The sequence below is a fragment of the Eurosta solidaginis genome, chromosome 4, assembly GCF_040869045.1.
Source record: "Eurosta solidaginis isolate ZX-2024a chromosome 4, ASM4086904v1, whole genome shotgun sequence".
In the NCBI taxonomy this organism is placed as follows: Eukaryota; Metazoa; Arthropoda; class Insecta; order Diptera; family Tephritidae; genus Eurosta; species Eurosta solidaginis.
The window spans coordinates 265,583,662-265,605,032 of record NC_090322.1 but is presented as its reverse complement, the minus strand read 5'-3'; the positions used below and the strand labels follow the sequence as shown (position 1 = coordinate 265,605,032).

The following is a 21,371-nucleotide window of genomic DNA, read 5'->3' as shown; positions in this document are numbered from 1 at the left end:
ACAACCGCGATCGGTAGTTAAAACACGTCCATAAAACCTTGGGGGAAGTATCAAAAGGCGCGTTTGTGTTCTAGAAATAATCGTTTGCAGGCTGATATAAACAAATTTATTTCCGTCAGGAATAATGTGCAAAGATTCTTTGGGATTTGCATTTTGCATATTCTGTTTTAGATATGTAGGCAAAATACAAATGTACCGTTTTTCTAGCATGGTATAAACTGAATGTAATGTAATTACTTTATACCTGGTTAATTTGTTCTAAGATGTAAAGTCAAAATTTAGGAGGTGTCAAGCGAAACAATTTGGTAAATATCGGCCACTCTGCAAGGACTATCAAGCAAAAAGGATGAGCGGTCAAAACTCTACTACAAAAAACGTAATCAACAAAAAATGTATTCAACACAGATACCTGTGGATCCGAAATCGAAACGGATTAATTTTAGAATCACAAAGTTGTTGTGGCATTTGCAAGTTAAATCTTTTTCGGGATCTATATCAGTACTCATTGGAACTCAGCTATTGTTAGAATTCGTTAGTACCATCGATGGTTGCGATCGTTTTTAATAATACCCAATACGATCGATAGTGCGAATATCGATAGTTTTTCAATTCTATTACATACACATCTGAATCAAAAACAACTTCAAACATCTATTTAGATTTCCCCTTAATGCTTATCCAGAGGCTAGAGGGGAGATGCTAGTTAAAATGCCAAACAACCACGTTCAAAAACAAGGCATTAAAAACAATTTTGAAATTTAAAGCGTGCTTTGTATTAAAGTTGAGGAGACTAAGCACAAAAAAATGTGAAACGACAAAAATATATATGTAAGTACGTAAATGCATTATTCCAAAAATATGTATTCTTTTGTTGTTATTATTGTGCAATAGAAAATAAATATAATTAAATAAAGAAAATTAAAAATTTGATTCCAGTTGCTTGAGGGAAGTCGACGCGAAAACGCGCAAATTAAATAATAAATACAAGTCGATTTTGGGAAACGTGAATTAAAACAAAAGTAATTTTTTATTATCTCAATATAAATAATTATCAAAGTGTTCTGTAAATAAATAACTATGTAATATCAGGGAGTAATTTAAGTACCTTTATTGTATGCATTTTATTTTCTAATGTATAATAACTTATAACCCGTTCAGAGTCCGCAAACGCATTGCGTGTAATTTCATTTCACTTCGAAAGCCATTTAAAAAAAATTGTGTTTGTATTAATATAACTATACATACATACAATCATATGTACAATGTATGTGAGGTGAAAGATGATAAGTGGTGTAATAAAAATTACAGCAACGAATTTCAAAAAGTTGTTCTGTGTATTTTGTGTGTGTATTTATTTGAAGCCTTGACGTTTCTGTACTCAATTCCGCAATTGTGAAGAAAAGATTGGTTGTGCGATTAATTGATTGTACATAATTTTGATAAATCACTCTCCATATTACTCAACTAATAGCCTAATTATACTCAGCGTGATTTGCACACAGAGTATATTAACCTTGATTGGATAACGGTTGGTTGTACGGGTATAAAGGAATCGAGATAGATATAGACTTCCATATATCAAAATCATCAGTATCAAAAAAAATTTGATTGAGCCATGTCCGTCCGTCCGTCCATCCGTTAACACAATAAATAAATAAATGTAAGGTGCGATAACCTCCGAAGAGATTTTTAGGCCGAGCTTCTCTTCCAATTTGCGTCGTGCCCCTTTTTTTAATTTTTCCTACAAATTGGCGGGACGGGACCTACTTGTTTTTATGCCGATTCCGCACGAGTTTTCACTGAGAGCTTTTCATGGCAGAAATATACTCGGAGTGCTTGCCAAACACTGCCGAGGGGCGACCCAGCTTAGAAAAATTTTCTTCTAATTGAAAAACCTTATTTCTAAAATTTTGATGTTGCTTTGCCCGGGGTGTGAACCCAGGGCATTCGGTGTGGTAGGCGGAGCACGCTACCATGACACCACGGTAACACGATTACTTGAGTAAATATTGAGATATCTTCACCGAATTTGGTACACGAGTTTATCTGGACCCAGAATAGATTGGTATTGAAAATGAGCGAAATCGGATGATAACCACGCCCACTTTTTATATATATAACATTTTGGAAAACACAAAAAACCTGATTATTTAGTAATTAATACACCTGTTGAAATTTGACGTGTGAACTGATATTGAGCCTCTTGATAAAAATTCAAATGGGCGTGGCACCGGCCACTTGTGATAAAATCAATTTTACAAATATTATTAATCATAAATCAAAAACCGTTAAACCTATCGTAACTAAATTCGGCAGAGAGGTTGCCTTTACTATAAGGAATGCTTTGAAGAAAAATTAACGAAATCGGTTAAGGACCACGCCCACTTTTATATAAAAGATTTATATCAATGGCACTTCATTTCCCAAGTGGATTTATAACAGTAAATAGGAAAAACTTCAAATTAAAAAAAATGGGCGTGGCACCGCCCCTTTTATGACTAAGCAATTTTCTATGTTTCGGGAGCCATAACTCGAAGAAAAATTAACGGATCGTAATAAAATTGGGTGCACAAATTTTCCCTATAGCGGGAAATATTTCTAGAAAAAATGAACGAGATCGGTTAAAGACCACGCCCACTTTTATATAAAAGACTTTTAAAAAGGTCGTAGACGAAAATAATAGGCTATATCTTAGCGAAAAAGAGCTTTGTATCAATAGAATTTTACTTTCTAACATATAACATTAAATTGGAAATCACTAAAATTTTTAAAATGGGTGTGGCACCGCTCCTTTTATGACTAAGCAATTTTCTATGTTTCGGGAGCCATAACTCGAAGAAAAATTAACGGATCGTAATAAAATTGGGTACACAAATTTTCTCTATAGTAGAAAATATTTCTAGAAAAAATAGTTGAAAACCACAGCAACTTAGATATAAAACAAGTTTCAAAGGGTCGTAGACTAGAATAATAAGCTATAATCTAGCAAAAAATAGTTTTGAATTATCTGAAATGAAATGTACAATTGAAGCTCACGCTGAGTATATAATGTTCGGTTACATCCGAACTTAGACAACTTTACTTGTTTTTATTTGCGATTAATCATAAAGGAAGTTTTCTAGAGTAATTGGTTTAGTGAATAATCAAAAAGGAGATTAATAAAGTAATGGCCTTTTTGAATAAATTCATAATTAATAAAGTGACTAACTAATGTTATTCTATCAACAAGGTCTAATAATAATAACCTGGGCAAAAAACAATTTACGATTAACCATTTTTAATACTATACAAGTAGTGTTCCCTTTTAATTAATCAAAACTTTGATCAATTAATCGATAAAATCATCAATCGATTATTTAATTTACACGATTACTCAAATAAAGGCCAACCGTAATATTGAGACATATTTTTTAAACGCAATTTGTTAATTTGATGCCGTATGAGATGATTCGGAACTAAAATATATACGCACAGGCAACTGCTGACATCGAAGGCAGAATAGTTTGGTTTCAAATGGCTTGGAAAGGTCCATCACTATCCTTAGGAAGCTGATCTTCATCAGAACTTAGATTTAGACATAGCAGCATAAAGAAACTAAATTTCGCGGTATAAAAAGCAGCTTTGAAGTCGACAAGAACGATGGTTTACGCCAATTCTCTTATCGTGAGTCTTCTCCAGTGACTCACCAGATCAGAAAGCGCACTGAAAGACATCAATCAGTTTGTCGACGTATGCCAGTCTTTTGCAATTAATTAGGGCGACCTGCAAGGTAAATTTTTTCATGAATTGGATAGAGCACACTAAAACTTTTATCAGAAGGCATGTGCTCGTCGCAAGATATTTTACAAAAGAGTTGATGCAATCAGCCAACCTTATACTTTCGCGTTTGACCCGCTCGCAGAAGCAAGGTTATTAAGCAGTAACAACATTTTCATCAAAAAATAATGTTCCGCCCGAAAACCAAATCACTCTCTATCCCATCTTCTACGATTTTATCTTCTAATTTTCTTCTTATTATTTGTCTTCCTCCCCATCCCAAACCCATTCCCACTCCCACTTCAAAGACCGATTTCAATCAGAAGGTATGAAACGCGAATGAAGTATTCAACAGATATCTGTTGTGATAGCAGCTTCTCAATCTCAAACATTCCTTGGGTCACTGCGTGCACTTTATTCTCTGCAGAGAGGAGTGTGCGTATCTTGGCTGCCGCAAAGTAGAGCTGGATTCGATTCAATTTTTTTAAGAATCGATTTTTTCGATTCGATTCAAGAAAAAAATCGATTTAATCGATTAAATCGAATCAAACAAAGTTTATTTAAATTTTGCTTATTCTTTGTAACAGAGTACTTGCTTACGTAATTAAACATTTACACAATTTTCCCGACAAATAAAGCTGGAGAGTTTCTCTCTCGTTTCGTTGCCTGCCGACAAAATTGGAAGCATCAATAAATGCCACATGGATCTTGATCCTTTCCTCCGAGTGAGATAATTAGTATAGTTTTTACCGAGATGTCATACTTTTTGTGTTTTTTTGCATCTTTTACTTAAAGGGTAGGGAACCCAACCTTGGAAACAGTAACCAATACACTTTCTTCTTTAATACTTATTATTACAATATGTATGATGTTCTCGCTTCGTTTACGGCATTAGAATCCATCTATGTTCAGCGTCATATAAAAAGGAAGTATACGTTTGCAGCTTTTTAATCAATGAGGCATACGAAACTTTCAATTGACAACATACGGCAATTTGTGTCATGGTTTGCGTAGTTTCAATTAAAAACTTTATGGAAGTATTTTCTTAGCTTATTGAAAATAAAAAAGAATAAGGAACTTAATTGAGGAGATTTCATAAAAATTGCCACTTCTGTTTTAGTGTTTGCTGCTGTCTATGTCATAAAAAGTATTGATTTTATATACTTGTTAAAAGTGTGCTTCTTAATGTTACTCGTGAAGACAAAACGTACCGAGGATCCAAGCATTGTGTAAAAGATCCGTTATCTTCGACAATCCTAAAGGGTTGCATATTCTAAAGGAGCTGTTGATGAAGACATTTCCATCAACGTTGGATGTGACCGCTTCAAGCGATTTAACAAATTGGTTGTATTTCCACCTGTTTTGCAATTTTTTCCGCACGATTTGCATTTCGCAGAATCGCCCTGCACTTGACTAAAGTAATTCCCATATATGTAAAACTCCTATATTGCTACAAAAAGCTAGGTACATTGCCAAACATCAGAGCTCCGATATATTGCTGTTTAAACGTTTTGGTTTTTGTATTCAATAATCGAATGTACATAAATTTAAGTTTTTCCTTGTCATACTTATGCTGCTACAATCACAAAAATTTTATAGGCTGTCTTGTTTTGATTTCGTATTCAAAACACATTGCGAGCATTCTCTATTAGCAATATAGGAGTATTACATATATGGTACTTCCAGACAACAGATCTGCGAATCTTTGGATTACTTATAAGATTGAATTCCCTTTCAGGGTCACTTTCAATTGGCTTACTAGAATCTAAAAATATGGTATTAATTAGTTTTCATTTCGTATTGAACACAATATCATAACACAAAATAGATATGATGAAATAGATAGGGATTCAAGGGGTTGTGTAGCGCAATATATAGCTTCTCGAACCCAATTGTCAACCTCACCTTCGAGCGGCGAATCCCGTTTCACTAACAGACGAGGCTCTGGCGACCCCAAGCTCCTCATGGAACTTGGGGGTGGGGAGGGAGGAATGGCCTGAAGGTTTAATGTGGCCATATAAATCGTTCCCGAGATGGTCGGGCCAGCACCTTAATGGTGCTGTGTTACCGGAGCGTATCGGATCTGTATCCGACAAAGGACCATCACATCGATAACACTCCCCAAAGCCTTCGGGGAGTAACCTAATCGCTACAACAACAACAACAACAACAACAACAAAATAGATAAACACATGCTCAATATATTGCTTGCCAGAAGTGCGAAGAAATTTCTTCATCTTTCTCCTTTCTCTCGAAGAAACCAACACAATAAAGCTAAATTTATAAAAAAAATACAGAATATGTATTTCCTCAAGCGTCCGTAAAGTATATAGTGATGAAAACTTCTATGCCTAAAGAATCGAACGATTTAAAAAAAAAATCGATTCTACATTTCTAAAAAAAAGACCGATTAAGATTCGAATCGAAATCCAGCTCTACCGCAAAGTCGCCGAGGCCTGAATTTCATAAAATAAATAAATAAATAGAAAACGAATAGTACTCCAAAGAGATTTTGGCCGAGCTTTGTTTTGCAATGGTTGAGGTCAAAAGCTTGAGATCGATGAGTCCTTCCTTTCTGTGGTAGTACATATGTGCAATGTAGTTCATCATAAACACAGTGTCACATAGTTATAGTTAAAACAAACGAGGTTCTAACCTTAGTTGCGGATTTTTTGACAAATAGTTCATATTTTTTTTTTTTAATATTTCAGGTTGCCATAAAGTCCTGGAAACCACTTGAGTGCCATCGAAGGTCACAACATAATGAAGAAACACATGCTCGTGTTCTGCTTATTAATTGCACTAGGAGCTGATATGCCAGTACCTAAACATCACAGCATTTTGCACAGTGGGATGGGTCCCTTCAAATTAGTCCTACAGTTTCGAGCTAATTGTCAAAACAAAACAACTTCACAATCTTATGCCAGATATCTTTCTTCCCAACAGAATGGTTATAAGAAACCAACAACAACAACGAAAAAACCTACAGAAAGTAATTCCAGCATATATCAACCACCTTACAACGAACCTCTTAAGGGCGAATCAATGACTTTAGGAAATAATACTGATTATTACGATCCACCAAAATATACGACATTGAGTAAACCAACGACAGAAGAAGTATTTTCTAGCACTGAGCTGAGTACAACAATTACAAGTACATTAGAAGATATTAATTTATCTACAACCTTTGAAAGTAGTAGCTCATCCGATACATCCCCAAGTACAGAAGTAAGAACAACCGCAGAAAAATCTTCATCTTCAACATCTGAAAGTAGCACATCTTTCGACCCATTCTCAAGTACTGAGGGAAGTACAACAGAAGAAAGCTCTTCATTTTCAACCAGTGAAAGTAGTAGCTCATCTGAATCATCATCCAGTACAGAGGAAATTTCAGCAGAAGAAAGCTTTCTATCTTCGAACTCCGAAAGTAGTACCACAGACGGAAGCTCATCAGATTCAACCTCCGCCAGTAGTAGCTCATCTGAATCATCCTCTAGTACCGGCGCAAATATAACAGAAAAAAGTTCTTCAATATCTGAAAGAACCACATCAATCGACCCATCTAGAAATGAGGGTATCACAACAGACAGAAGCTCTTCATCTCCAACCTCCGAAAATAGCAGCTCATCTGAATCAACCTCTAGAACTGAACAAAGTACAATCGAAGGAAGCTCTTCATCGTTCAGCTCTGAAAATAGCACATCATCCGACCCAGCCTCTAGTACCGATGGAATAACAACAGACAGAAGCTCTTCATCTCCAACCTCCGAAAGCAGTAGCTCCTCTGATGCATCCTCTAGTACCGAGGAATTTACAACAGAAGAAAGTTCTGCATCCTCATCTCCAACTTCCGACAGCAGTAGCTCATTTCAATCATCCTCTAGTACCGAGGAAAGCACAACAGACAGAACCTCTTCATCTCCGACCTCCGAAAGTAGTACTGAGGAAAGTACAACAACCGAAAGTTCTTCATCTTCAACTTCTGAAAGTAGCGCATCATCTGACCCATCCTTTAGTACAGCCGCCGAAAGCAATAGCTCAGCTGCATCATCCTCTAGTATTGGGGAAAATGCAACCGAAGAAAATTCTTCCTCATCATCTTCTGAAAGTAGCACATTATCCGACCTATCCTCTACCACTGAGGAGAGTACAACAGGCAGAAGCTCTTCATCTCCGACCTCCGAAAGTAGAAGCTCATCTGAATCTACCTCTAGTACTGAGGAAAGTACAACAGAGGAAAGTTCTTCATCTTCAATTTCTGAAAGCAGCACATCATCAGAACCATCCTCTAGTACCGATGGGATCACAACAGACAGAAGCTCTTCATCTCCAACCTCAGAAAGCAGTACCTCCTCTGATGCATCCTCTAGTACCGAGGAATTTACAACAGAAGAAAGTTCTGTATCCTCATCTCCAACTTCGGACCGTAGTAGCTCACTTGAATCATCCTCTAGTACCGAGGAAAGCACAACAGACAGAAACTCTTCATCTTCGACCTCCGAAAGTAGTACTGAGGAAAGTACAACAGCCGAAAGTTCTTCATCTCCAACTTCTGAAAGTAGCACATCATCTGCATCATCCTCTACTATCAGGGAAAGTACAACCGAAGAAATTTCTTCCTCATCATCTTCTGAAAGCAGCACATTATCCGAACCATCCTCTAGTACCGGTGGAATCACAACAGACAGAAGCTCTTCATCTCCAACCTCCGAAAGCAGTAGCTCCTCGGATGCATCCTCTAGTACCGAGGAATTTACAACAGAAGAAAGTTCTGCATCCTCATCTCCAACTTCCGACCGTAGTAGCTCACTTGAATCATCCTCTAGTACCGAGGAAAGCACAACAGACAGTAACTCTTCATCTTCGACCTCCGAAAGTAGTACTGAGGAAAGTACAACAGCCGAAAGTTCTTCATCTCCAACTTCTGAAAGTAGCACATCATCTGCATCATCCTCTAGTATCAGGGAAAGTACAACCGAAGAAATTTCTTCCTCATCACCTTCTGAAAGCAGCACATCATCCGAACCATCCTCTAGTACCGGTGGAATCACAACAGACAGAAGCTCTTCATCTCCAACCTCCGAAAGCAGTAGCTCCTCTGCTGCATCCTCTAGTACCGAGGAATTTACAACAGAAGAAAGTTCTGTATCCTCATCTCCAACTTCCGACCGTAGTAGCTCACTTGAATCATCCTCTAGTACCGAGGAAAGCACAACAGACAGAACCTCTTCATCTCCGACCTCCGAAAGTAGTACTGAGGAAAGTACAACAGCCGAAAGTTCTTCATCTTCAACTTCTGAAAGTAGCTCATCATCTGCATCATCCTCTACTATCAGCGAAAGTACAACCGAAGAAATTTCTTCCTCATCTTCTGAAAGCAGCACATCATCCGAACCATCCTCTAGTACCGATGGAATCATAACAGACAGAAGCTCTTCATCTCCAACCTCCGAAAGCAGTAGCTCCTCTGCTGCATCCTCTAGTACCGAGGAATTTACAACAGAAGAAAGTTCTGTATCCTCATCTCCAACTTCCGACCGTAGTAGCTCACTTGAATCATCCTCTAGTACCGAGGAAAGCACAACAGACAGAACCTCTTCATCTCCGACCTCCGAAAGTAGTACTGAGGAAAGTACAACAGCCGAAAGTTCTTCATCTCCAACTTCTGAAAGTAGCACATCATCTGCAGCATCCTCTAGTATCGAGGAAAGTACAACCGAAGAAATTTCTTCCTCATCATCTTCTGAAAGCAGCACATCATCCGAACCATCCTCTAGTACTGATGGAATCACAACAGACAGAAACTCTTCATCTCCAACCTCCGAAAGCAGTAGCTCCTCTGATGCATCCTCTAGTGCCGATGAATTTGCAACAGAAGAAAGTTCTGCATCCTCATCTCCAACTTCCGACAGTAGTAGCTCATTTGAATCATCCTCTAGTACCGTGGAAAGCACAATAGACAGAAACTCTTCATCTTCGACCTCCGAAAGTAGTACTGAAGAAAGTACAACAGCCGAAAGTTCTTCATCTCCAACTTTTGAAAGTAGCACATCATCTGCATCATCCTCTAGTATAGGGGAAAATACAACCGAAGAAATTTCTTCCTCATCATCTTCTGAAGGTAGCACCTCATCTGAACTATCCTCTACCACCGAGGAGAGTACAACAGGCAGAAGCTCTTCATCTCCGACCTCCGAAAGTAGAAGGTCATCTGAATCAACCTCTATTACTGAGGAAAGTACAACAGACGGAAGTTCTTCATCTTCAATTTCTGAAAGCAGCACATCATCTGCATCATCCTCTAGTATCGAGGAAAGTACAACCGAAGAAATTTCTTCCTCATCATCTTCTGAAAGCAGCACATCATCCGAACCATCCTCTAGTACTGATGGAATCACAACAGACAGAACCTCTTCATCTCCGACCTCCGAAAGTAGTACTGAGGAAAGTACAACAGCCGAAAGTTCTTCATCTTCAACTTCTGAAAGTAGCTCATCATCTGCATCATCCTCTACTATCAGCGAAAGTACAACCGAAGAAATTTCTTCCTCATCTTCTGAAAGCAGCACATCATCCGAACCATCCTCTAGTACCGATGGAATCATAACAGACAGAAGCTCTTCATCTCCAACCTCCGAAAGCAGTAGCTCCTCTGATGCATCCTCTAGTGCCGATGAATTTGCAACAGAAGAAAGTTCTGCATCCTCATCTCCAACTTCCGACAGTAGTAGCTCATTTGAATCATCCTCTAGTACCGTGGAAAGCACAATAGACAGAAACTCTTCATCTTCGACCTCCGAAAGTAGTACTGAAGAAAGTACAACAGCCGAAAGTTCTTCATCTCCAACTTTTGAAAGGAGCACATCATCTGCATCATCCTCTAGTATAGGGGAAAATACAACCGAAGAAATTTCTTCCTCATCATCTTCTGAAGGTAGCACCTCATCTGAGCTATCCTCTACCACCGAGGAGAGTACAACAGGCAGAAGCTCTTCATCTCCGACCTCCGAAAGTAGAAGCTCATCTGAATCAACCTCTATTACTGAGGAAAGTACAACAGACGGAAGTTCTTCATCTTCAATTTCTGAAAGCAGCACATCATCTGCATCATCCTCTAGTAGCGGGGGCAGCACAACAGGAAGAAGCATTTCATCACCAATCTTCGAAAGTAGTAGCTCGTCGGAATCGTCCTCTAGTACCCAAGAAAGTTCAACAGAAAAAAATTCGTCATTTTCAAATTCTGGAAGTACCGAGGAAAGTACAACAGAGGAAAGTTCTTCATCACTTTCTGAAAGAAGCACATCATCTGATCCGCCCTCTAGTACCGAAGGAAGTACAACAGAAAGTAGCCCTTCATCTTCAACGTCCGAAAGTAGTAGCTCCTCTGAATTATCCTCTAGTACAGAGCAAAGTACGACAACTGAAGGCTCTTCATCTTCAACCTCTGAAATCAGTACGTCATCGGTTGCATCAACTAGTACCGAAGGAAGTACTATGGGAGGAAGTTCGTCATCTTCAACCTTTAAAAGTAGCACATCATTCGAGCCTTCCTCGAGTAGCGAGCTAAGCACCACAAACGCCAGCTCTTCGTCTTCTACGCTTGAAACTAGCACAGCAACAGACAATTCTTCGACTTTTGAAAGCAGTACTCCAAGTGAATCAGCTACCAGTGCTGAGGAAAATACCACAGAAGAAACCTCTACAACCCCTGAAAGTAGCACATCATCGGATCTATCTTCATCTTCAACCTCTGAAAGTGATACATCATCCGACCCGTCCTTTAGTACCAGAGAAAGTTCAACAGAAGAAGTATCTTCAACCTCTGAATACCCTGAGATCAGCACAACTTCTGAAGTCTCTTACAGTACGGAGGGACTTCCAGCGCTGGGTGCTTACTATACCCCAGAAGAACCGTATTATCATAATTTTTGCAATTTTTTTGTTGTTCTGTCGATTTTAAACCAAGGCAGTTACGGTGAGAATTCTACTTTTATTGATTAATACATTTTATTGTATTAATACATTATGCACATTTATTTCATGTTAACTAGTCTGAGGGGCTCAATACAATGAGCTATTTGGATTAAGGCGTGCGATAAATTTTAAGGTCCGGTTAAAAAAATAATAATAAATAAAATAACAAAAAATGTTGCTGTTCATCTCAGCTTAAGCAGCCGAAGTGGCAGGGTTGAACTCTGGCCAATTTTAACTGGAGTTAAAATTCGCACCGAAAAACAGGACCTAAGACAGTTTTGTACACTATATGTAAATATCTATGTATGTATATGTTCCTTATTCGCATCCGAAAAAAAGATTAAAAGAAAAAACGATAATATTAAAACCCGTGCGCATATTTTTTTACTAAACATGGGGTTAGGTTAGGTTGAACTGGGCTGTCAATAAAGACCTTACATAGACTGACACAGTGTTAACAGAATATGTTTGATTACCAAAGGGAAGAACCCCAATCCGGGGCCAGGACATATGCTATAGAATAACTCCGTCCTCTTGGCGAATACTAGAAGTTTTCTAGGGCCTAGCTTAATTGCTGCCTAAAGATCTGGCAACTCTGCCGCCCTTAATAGCTGGAGCCTAGACCTGGCGAGCGCAGGATTGAACACAGAACGTGGTAAACCTGCAGCTCACACTTCCTACACTTGCTGTTACTGACTAGGCCTAACTTATAGGCATGTAACGCCAGAAGGCAGTGTCCAGTCAGTATGCCCATCGTGAGCCTTAATCTTCTATCTTCAGAGATATGAGCCACTTTTATAATATCGTAGGCTTTGCACATGATCACAGAAATTTGCAGCCCCACGCTTTTTTCCACGCCTTTCCTGCTTGATGGATCATATGCAACTCCTGTCTCCTTTTGATTTATCCCAAACGGATTGGGCCATCTATCGTGGACTCAGCAAGTGTTGCACCCTCCTTTGCCAACTCATCCGCCTTTTCCTTAGCTTCTATCCCTTTATGACCGGTAACCCAGTAAAGATGTATAGTCCGGCCTGAGCGAAGTTTTTCCATTGCTTCTTTGCATTCCTCAACACTTCTTGATGAAGTACTGTGTGAGATTATTGCTTTAATCTCAGCCTGGCTATCAATATATAAATTGACGCGACTGCAGCTTAAGCACGCTTCCTCCAGATTATCTGCTGCTTTCTTCACTGCTATCGTTTCTGCTTGAAAAACGCTGCAATAATCTGGCAGCCTGTAGGATCTACTAAATTCTGGCTCGACACAGTAAACAGCAGACGCAACCCCTTCCATTAATTTGGAACCATCCGTATAGACGTGTATAGCATGTTATGCCATTTCTGCACCCCGGCACCAACCCTCCGGCTAAAAAAAAAAATATTTCTTTCGAAGCTCAGACACGGGACCCTATATTCCGTTTGCCCGATATTAGATGGCGCTATACTGCTGTGGCCATAAGGCCTGAACTCAAGCTGCCTACAGGTATTAAGCCTTGTTGGGCGTTAGGTCTGCAAGCGGGATGTGTAGAATGGCATGCAACGCTGCTGTCGGGGTAGTTTTTAAGGCTCCCGTTATGCCAATCATTGATACTCCCCATACACTCTCAAGTTTTTTGGTATACGTACTTTTTTGTGTGGCTGTCCACCAAACAAGAACCCCATAGTAAAGTATGGGTTTGACAGTCTCCGTAAATACCCAATGAGGGAGTTTGGGTGATAGGCCCCACGTGCAACCTAGCATCCTTTTGCATGCATAGAGGGCCGCGGGGGCTTTCTTCGCTATTTATTCCACATGGAGTTTCCACGACAACTTATTATCTAGTATAACTCCAAGATACTTTGTGCTATATCTTTCCTGTAGAGTGACCCCTCCAAGCTTAGACTACATCTGGTTTTTCCGCGTTGGCGGTTAACCATACTCCAGATGCCGAGGCATGTACATCCCGAAGTGCCTGATCCATCAGAGAGCTGAGATTTGTTAGGCATCTGTCGCTTATGATGGCAGAAACGTAATCTGCATATGACATAAGCTTGACTGGTCCTTCGTCGAACCGAATAAGCAATTGGTTTATAACCAGCGTCCACAGCATTGGTGATACATGGGGTGATAATGGGAAGAAAGATTATAAACCACTCTGGAAGAAGTAAGGAATATTGAATTCCAAATTTTTTGTAACAAGCCTGAAATCCAGCCAACTAGCATCAAAAATCTCTGCTATCAATTGTAAAATCAAAAAGAGACAAAAAGAGATATGTTCGATACATACGTAGAGGCTGCTAAAAAGTTTTAAAAGACCAGTGAGTCTATAAGAGTTCGCTTGCAATCCCTTGACTCTCAAGGTTCGGCAGTACAACTATCAGCTAGAGACAAATTCCGCACGGAAGCTTTTCTTCCTGTTATTGATGAATTGACAAGTGCACTTGGAGACAAAATTGCTTCTGGTACATTTCATTGGTCAAGTAATGCTCATGGAAGAAGATGAAATTGATTTAAAGGCTAAAAAGCTTGTAGAAACATATTCGAGAGATTTGGAGATTTTTGTTTTGATAGACCCTGTATCTTACCAAAGTAAGACCTTGTGATTATACGCCCGATTACAAGCTAATTTAGTACCAACGGTTTGGCTTGGGCATGGAACATGGAGCTGTTTCGTTGGTCCGCTGATCACGCAATTAGAACCGCGGTACAGGTACTCACTTTAATCACTTATATTAGAACTGTCCAAAGTACAAACTTCAAATAAAACAACCAAAAAACTGAAGCTCAAATTACATATGTAACTTAATTTATTTATCCCCGGAGTATAATCTTATATTCGTAAATAATAAAAATATATGTGCAAAAGTTATAACAATGATTATTAGTAACAATTTTTTAATAATTTAGATACACTCGGTAATAACTATTCTAATTTACAAATGTACTATCAATCGCATTATCATTATCGCCTTCTACACTCTCTTCACTGTGGTAATCGTAAACAGCATCTTTCCAATCGCATAATGATGGATATTTTTCACTTACTTTATAAATACATTTACTAGCCGCAGGTCCTTTTTGATATATTGGCTCACCTAGCACATTTGTAAAATCATAGTTACAAGTCATCAATAGTTTCATGTCGTTGATTTGTTGGGGCTCGCGATAGCGTACGGCGGCACAACCCACACGGTGCGCTCGATCCGATACCAACATTGTGAAATGACCAATTTTTTTACTATAAAATAAAGAAAATTGAAAATATGTATTTAATCACAGCACTTCTAAAGGATGCATGCGTGTAGGTTACAGAATTAAGTTTTTTATAGATCGCCAATTAGTACATACTGCATACTTAAAAAAATGTTTATATTGTAACCAATATTACCATCACTAAGCTGTTACTAAGTAAATGCACAACAAAAAAAACATTAAAGCAAGCTACATGAACACATTAATCATCAATTACCAAATACATACAAGGCAACGAAGAGATAACTCACACACAGATGTAGTCATCAGTCGAAGTAGTTCTCACATAAACACACGCATATGGGTATGCGAGAGACTATAAACTACAAATAAACACGCATATAGCTGGTAACCAAGTAGAAATGCTAGAAGAAGAAACATCTAGACATTCGGGTCAGAGAGTGTAAAAGCAGCAGAAGCTGAGTAGTCAGTAATCAGTTTTGATTTAAGCACGCTATTGGTTGTGAAGTATAAGTGTAATTGTGAAGTACTTTCAAAGTAGTCTAATAAATACCATTTTGTATTATTGAATATTGGAGTTATTTATTCAACAGTTTAGCTATTCGAACGTTAGCAGAAGGTTTGGAATAAGCGGAATTTCCCTAAATTTGTTACAATATTTAACAATGGTTTATTAGAGCGTGGTAAAAATTCAAATGTTTAATACGTCTACTAATATGAAGTAAAAGGTTTGAAAAAGCTGTAGTAAAATGGGGAGCCAAAGCTTGGTACGCCTCTGGCGTATGCTTGTATAGTACACCAATGGGTGCAAAATTTCTGTTTCCTCGGGCCGTTTTTCAATCATGCAATCACCAAATGTGCAGAAATTAACTTGTAAAGTGGCTAATAAGCGGCAGTCAGGTTACACTTAAGGTACTCCCTTCATGTTATGATAAATTTTTAGGTTAGATAAGGTAGAACTGGCCGGACAGACAATAGTGATAGCAAAAGTTTGCTGAACGACTAAACTGAAAGACAATAACGGAAACCAGGACCTATGTTACAAAATAACTCGATCCTGTAGGCGAATACTAGAATGTTTGTAGGACTGATACCTGCGTCACGCCTAACAGCTGGAGCCTTAACCGGGTTAGTGTAGAGCGGTGCAGAAAATGTGCTTAATCGTTTCCGATTTGCTATCGAAAAGTTATCAATTTTCCATCGAAAAATATAGGCTTGATAGCATAATGTTAACGATCAATGCTCGATCAAAAGTCAATAATCAAAAAGTTATCGATTTTTTATTGAAAAAAATATGGGGCTATCGATTAATTTTTTCGGCAACATCGAACCGATATTCTTCCTACAACAAATCGACAGCTTTTCTATAACAAATAGATAGTTTTGCGATAACAAATCGATATGTAGTCGATAACCTATCGATAAAATTTTTATAAAAATTGATACTTTTCAATAGCAAATCAATAGTTTTTCGATAACAACTAATAGCACGTCAACAACTCACTGATAATATATCGAAATCATTTTATTCAGTTGTTATGTTTAACAAGCCTTTAACTTATTGATGATAAACCAACAATGTACCGATTACAAGCCAATAATAACAGCCCGATGATTTTTCGTATTCATAAATTAATTTTTTGGAACCTTGCCAAATGATTCCGAAACAGTACCAAAATGATCTCAAAATAGTCACCAAATGGCTTCGGTATGATCCCAAGATGATTCTATAACGATCTCAAAATAGTCCCGAAATAATCGTGCAAATAGTCCCGAAATGTTCCCAAGAACATATGGAAATTGATTTGGCAGTAGTAACTAAAACAACCATGAAGTGGTCTCAAATACAGTCTCGAAGTGATACCAAAATGAACACCGAATAGTCCAGAAGTCATCTAAAAATGGTCCAGAAAATAGTTTCTGCATGACACCAAAAGTATACGATCGGGACGTAATATGATTTGTCTGGTTTAAATTTTGTAGAATAATAATTATTTGCAAACCCTTATTATAACCCCCTGTTAAGTTTACGAAATGTAAATTCTGACTGAGTGGACGAGAGATTTACCCTTCCCGAAACCTATTTTGATCACCAAAAAACAGTTAAAAAAACCTTAGGCAATAAATCACACTAAACGATCTGAGTGATAAAAAAAAGCATTAGAAAATAAAAATCATTAAGAGAGACCGAAAAAATTCAAATATACATATCGTTAGCTTAATGTGAAAATGTGCTAAGTCAACTTTTACGAATTTTACAGGAGGCGAAAAAAAATGAATAACTTTTGAAATAACCTTCTTTTTTCAAAACTGTTAATTGTCTGATCAACGCCATAGATTGATAAGGAGTGTGATGACTAGTACCTAGGACCTACCTAATTATTTTCTAGCTTTTCGTATTATTATTACTTCATGTAAGTATTGTTTTCAATAAAACCGTTTAACTTAAAAAAAATTTTTTTAATTATTTTATTTTCAAGTTTTTAGTCTTTATTTAATTGCCTATTATTTCTCATTCTTTTTAGTTCATTTAGTGACTCATTATTACAAAGACTCTTTCCTGACAATTTGTTACAACCTAAGTCCTCAATACATAATCCTTCCATAGACTTTACTCGACTCTGCGCCACGTATGCTTGTCCCTCCTCCAACTCCAAAATATTTTGATGTCACTTCTACCGAACTGTATGCAATATTTGTTCCAAATATGAGCCAAATCGGGCATCATAGGTCGCTTTCTATTCATGTATCTATGTATTATGTGTTCCAAATATGGGCAAAATCGTACCACAGATATGATTTTTGTGAATATCTCGATCCTTCCGCCACCTAGCGGCGATTTTTTTTTGATAGGTCGCTTTCAATTCTTGTATGTATTAAGTGTTCCAAATATGAGCCAAATCGGGACACAAATACGATTTTTGTGAATATCTCGATCCATGCGCCACCTAGCGGCGATTTTTTTCTTATTATTGCATTGTCATCGGGTTCTGAACTATATTCCATGTTTCATGCTTTTAGCTTATCGGGAAGTTACTTAAATTTCAATTACAAGATTCGTTCACAACGGCCGTGCAGCCGTGCATGCGGCCATGCGGCCTGTAAACTCAAGCTAAATAAAACCGTTTAATAAAATGCGCGCACAAAGAAATGACTAGTAATTCAGATTGATATTATTGACTGGTTGACTTAGCACATTCTTTTTGAACAGTTGACGACTTAGCACATTTACACATCATTGCAAACAGCACGTAAAAATTAAAAATTAAAATATTTTTTTCTTGTGATCGATGTATTATGAATTCAGTTTTAAAACTACATAAACATACAATTTTTCAAAAAAGTGACTTAGCAAATTTTCACATTAAGCTAACGATATATCTCACTGAGAAAGCTGTTTTTTGTTCTTGGATATCGGCTGTTATCCGTAACAAACCGAATCGCTTTTTCTGGTTAACAGTTAAATGTGTCTGTAATCGCATATGCATATGATAAAAAATGGGTAATAGAAGAAAATTATTTACCTCAATGATACATGGATATATAACATTTTCAAATTTAAAAATATAAACCATCAATATCTGAGCCACGATATTTGGCCAGACGGTCAAGAAGACATGGTAAAGATTAAAAATGAAATTAACTATATTTGGGTCAAAAGTTGAGTTACAACTGTTTACCTCTCAGCTATAGATTCGTGGTTTTATATAACGTATTGTTAGAAAGAGCGGAGCCTATGGTAAAAAAACTGATTGGATCTTATCAGATCGGTACCTGTTCACAATACAGAATTGATCGCGCACTTCTTCCATAAATTCAGCATAAAATAAAGTTTCTTGCTTTCGGTTCCCTCCAAAACAAGACTCACCCTTCTGGATGCGATGCATATTTATCGATAAATGTTTGATTTGCATCCCTGTACTCCTTGAACCAATTCAATATAAACGATTTTATGCGTTTGGCATGTGATTTGAATTCACGACCAATCCAAAAGTAACCAATATTTTGACCACTCCATTGGTAACGCGGCGTATTGCGACATTGATCATGTCCAAATTGACAGCGTTTCACATGCAACGTCGCTAAATATTCCAGTTCATCATCCCATTTAAGCATTGGCATATGAACAGCCGAACGTTAGCCCTCCAGTTGACCGGAAGCAATACGTTCACGTGCCAAATTATGCATATCCAAGATAAACTGACGTCGTCGTTGACTCATATAGAGCAGATGCGGTTTAATGCCGCAGGCTGGACCAAAAGCACCAATTTTGTTGTTCTTGTTGTTGCAGCCGATGTGTTGAACTTGCAATATATGACTGCCATTGTACAGTTCACAAAGTGATGGCATGCAATATACGTTCGCAACAGCGGTATTCGCTGCCGTAATGCGGCCTGCTGGAGGAACTGTAGGAAGGCTGCTTTTTGTATTTGTTAAAGCATTGGCTGGTGCTTCTGTGGTTAATCCTTTTGTTATTTCTTTACTAGGAACAATTGGTGGTGCCGCTGTTACAGGAATTGTTTTTATTGCTTTATGTTCTATTGGTATTTTACTAGTTGTTTTTGTTGTTGTTTCTGCGTTTGCAAACGAACGATGCGCTAGTAATAAAGTAAAGACCGTAGGAAACAAAAACTTGCCGCGAAGCATTTTAAGAGCTTATTTCTATTTCTCCGTTTTTGTAAATTTCGTAACGTTCTGAGCCGCAAATACAACACGACTGAATCGGGGTTATTCAATTGTTAACATTTTTAGAAAACAATATTCTTCCAAAGCTGATGATAAGTGGCCGCCAGCATCTGATCTTTGTAGATATGTAGATTTGTTATGATGCTGTTTAGGCAAGTGATGCACGGAACAGGGGAATTGGACGCGTAAAAACCGGTACATTGACAAATCGAACAGCACTGTTCTTACAAGAACCAAGAAGGACAGCGCATCCGGTTTCTAAACCGGGACCAATGGATCCCAGTTTTGTTTCCAAAGTACCCCAGAGCGTGTAACGTAAACAACACTTATTTCCAAAGGCAGGAAAACAGGAGCCGAAAATATAACGGGCTCTAATCCAGTGTGATATGCATGCCTATGGGATGATTTTCAACCATTGGATGCTCCATGATCCCACGACCCCTCGGTAAGTAACGGTGGTCTTCCCACAGCCCTGTCGAGCATAAGAATCTCTCTGAAATTTATAACGAAGTTAACCAGAAGTGACGATTTAAAGGGGAAGAGTAATGACGTGGAATGTCAATGAGCTTGTCGAGGGAGCGGTAGGAATGAGAGAGAACAAGAGTACAAACGGATGCACAGCAGAGAGAGTAAGATATCTCTTAAGGTGATAAAGTTGGTGTCCGTAAGGCACCTAAATAACTCCATTTGCTGGATCCCGGGGAACAGCGTTATTGAAGGGAATGAATTTGCAGATGAGGCGTCCAGGAAAAGTTTCGAAATGAACATAAGCGAGGCGGACAGTTTCGGACCACTGTCCTGAGGAAAATCCAGGAATATGAGTTTGGGGCAACGGACTCTGCTGTGGATCAAGCGGGATGAGTCCTTATGGCCATGTTTGGATAAGAAAGGATCTATCTTCCATCTCAGGGTACATAAATCGGCAGAGAAGGTTCTTACGCGTCTCATCACAGGTCATTGCGATTTGCAGCAATGCACCGACAGGAACATGAGTCGATTCATCCGTTTCTCTGCCGATGTCAGGACTGAAAGCAAGATGACTCAGAACTCTAGGAGTACGATTTTTTGACAGTCTGGCAGAGGTTTGAAAGGCGGATCTTTCACTCTTGCTTGAGTTCATCAGAGAAAGAAAGTGTTTTGTAGGGGACCACTAGGAATTAGCTGGGTTGGACGAATGTGTAATTGAGTGGAGAACGCCCGCTCTCTTAATCTAACCCAACCTAAGACATCCCTGTTTATTAGTGGGCAGCTTTACATATTGTCCAGCCTACGAGGCAGCTCAAAGATAGTACGTTGTCAGAAATTTTGCAGAGAGAAGCAATCGATATAGTAACTGGTACGAGGAGGAAGAATATTCAGACGGAAACAAGAAGTAATCATCGGCTGAAGGCTATAGGAAGCCTGTCCGAATCTGTAAGATATCTACGTGCAAACCTGGAAGACAAAGGAACCCGCATGGAAGAAGCTGGAAATAGTGGTGATAAGTACGCTACAGCGATCGCGGATGGAGAGGAAAATAATTTGCACGATTTAAAAATATGTTTCAACAACCAACCCGAATATACCAACACAAGATTGAGCGGCACATCGCGTATCTCAGCTCACCGAGCGGGGTATGCACTACGTTCTCTAAATAAAACAAAGAAGTTGAAAATATTCTGAACGCAGAGCTTTGGTAAATGTCTTGAAGAATGGGCAGTATTTAGCTGCTCTTCAGGAAACGAAGTGTCTATTCGACAAGTATGATTTCAACAAAA

General features: G+C 38.4%; 2 protein-coding genes across 2 annotated transcripts; one reads left to right on the top strand and one right to left on the bottom strand.

Moving 5' to 3' along the window:
- The first annotated feature begins 812 nt into the window (after positions 1-812).
- On the top strand, positions 813-13,827 carry LOC137251407 (pneumococcal serine-rich repeat protein-like). Its single transcript, XM_067785898.1, has 3 exons — positions 813-828; positions 937-1,019; positions 6,468-13,827. The coding sequence occupies exon 3, from the start codon at positions 6,520-6,522 to the stop codon at positions 11,758-11,760; it is 5,241 nt and encodes a 1,746-aa protein (XP_067641999.1). The 5' UTR covers positions 813-828; positions 937-1,019; positions 6,468-6,519; the 3' UTR covers positions 11,761-13,827.
- A 666-nt stretch (positions 13,828-14,493) lies between these two features.
- On the bottom strand, positions 14,494-19,652 carry LOC137251408 (antigen 5 like allergen Cul n 1-like). The gene is given in 2 exon segments (XM_067785899.1): positions 14,494-14,953; positions 18,797-19,652. Coding segments are annotated over 2 exon segments (1,089 nt in total). The 5' UTR covers positions 19,576-19,652; the 3' UTR covers positions 14,494-14,643.
- Positions 19,653-21,371: the final 1,719 nt, after the last annotated feature.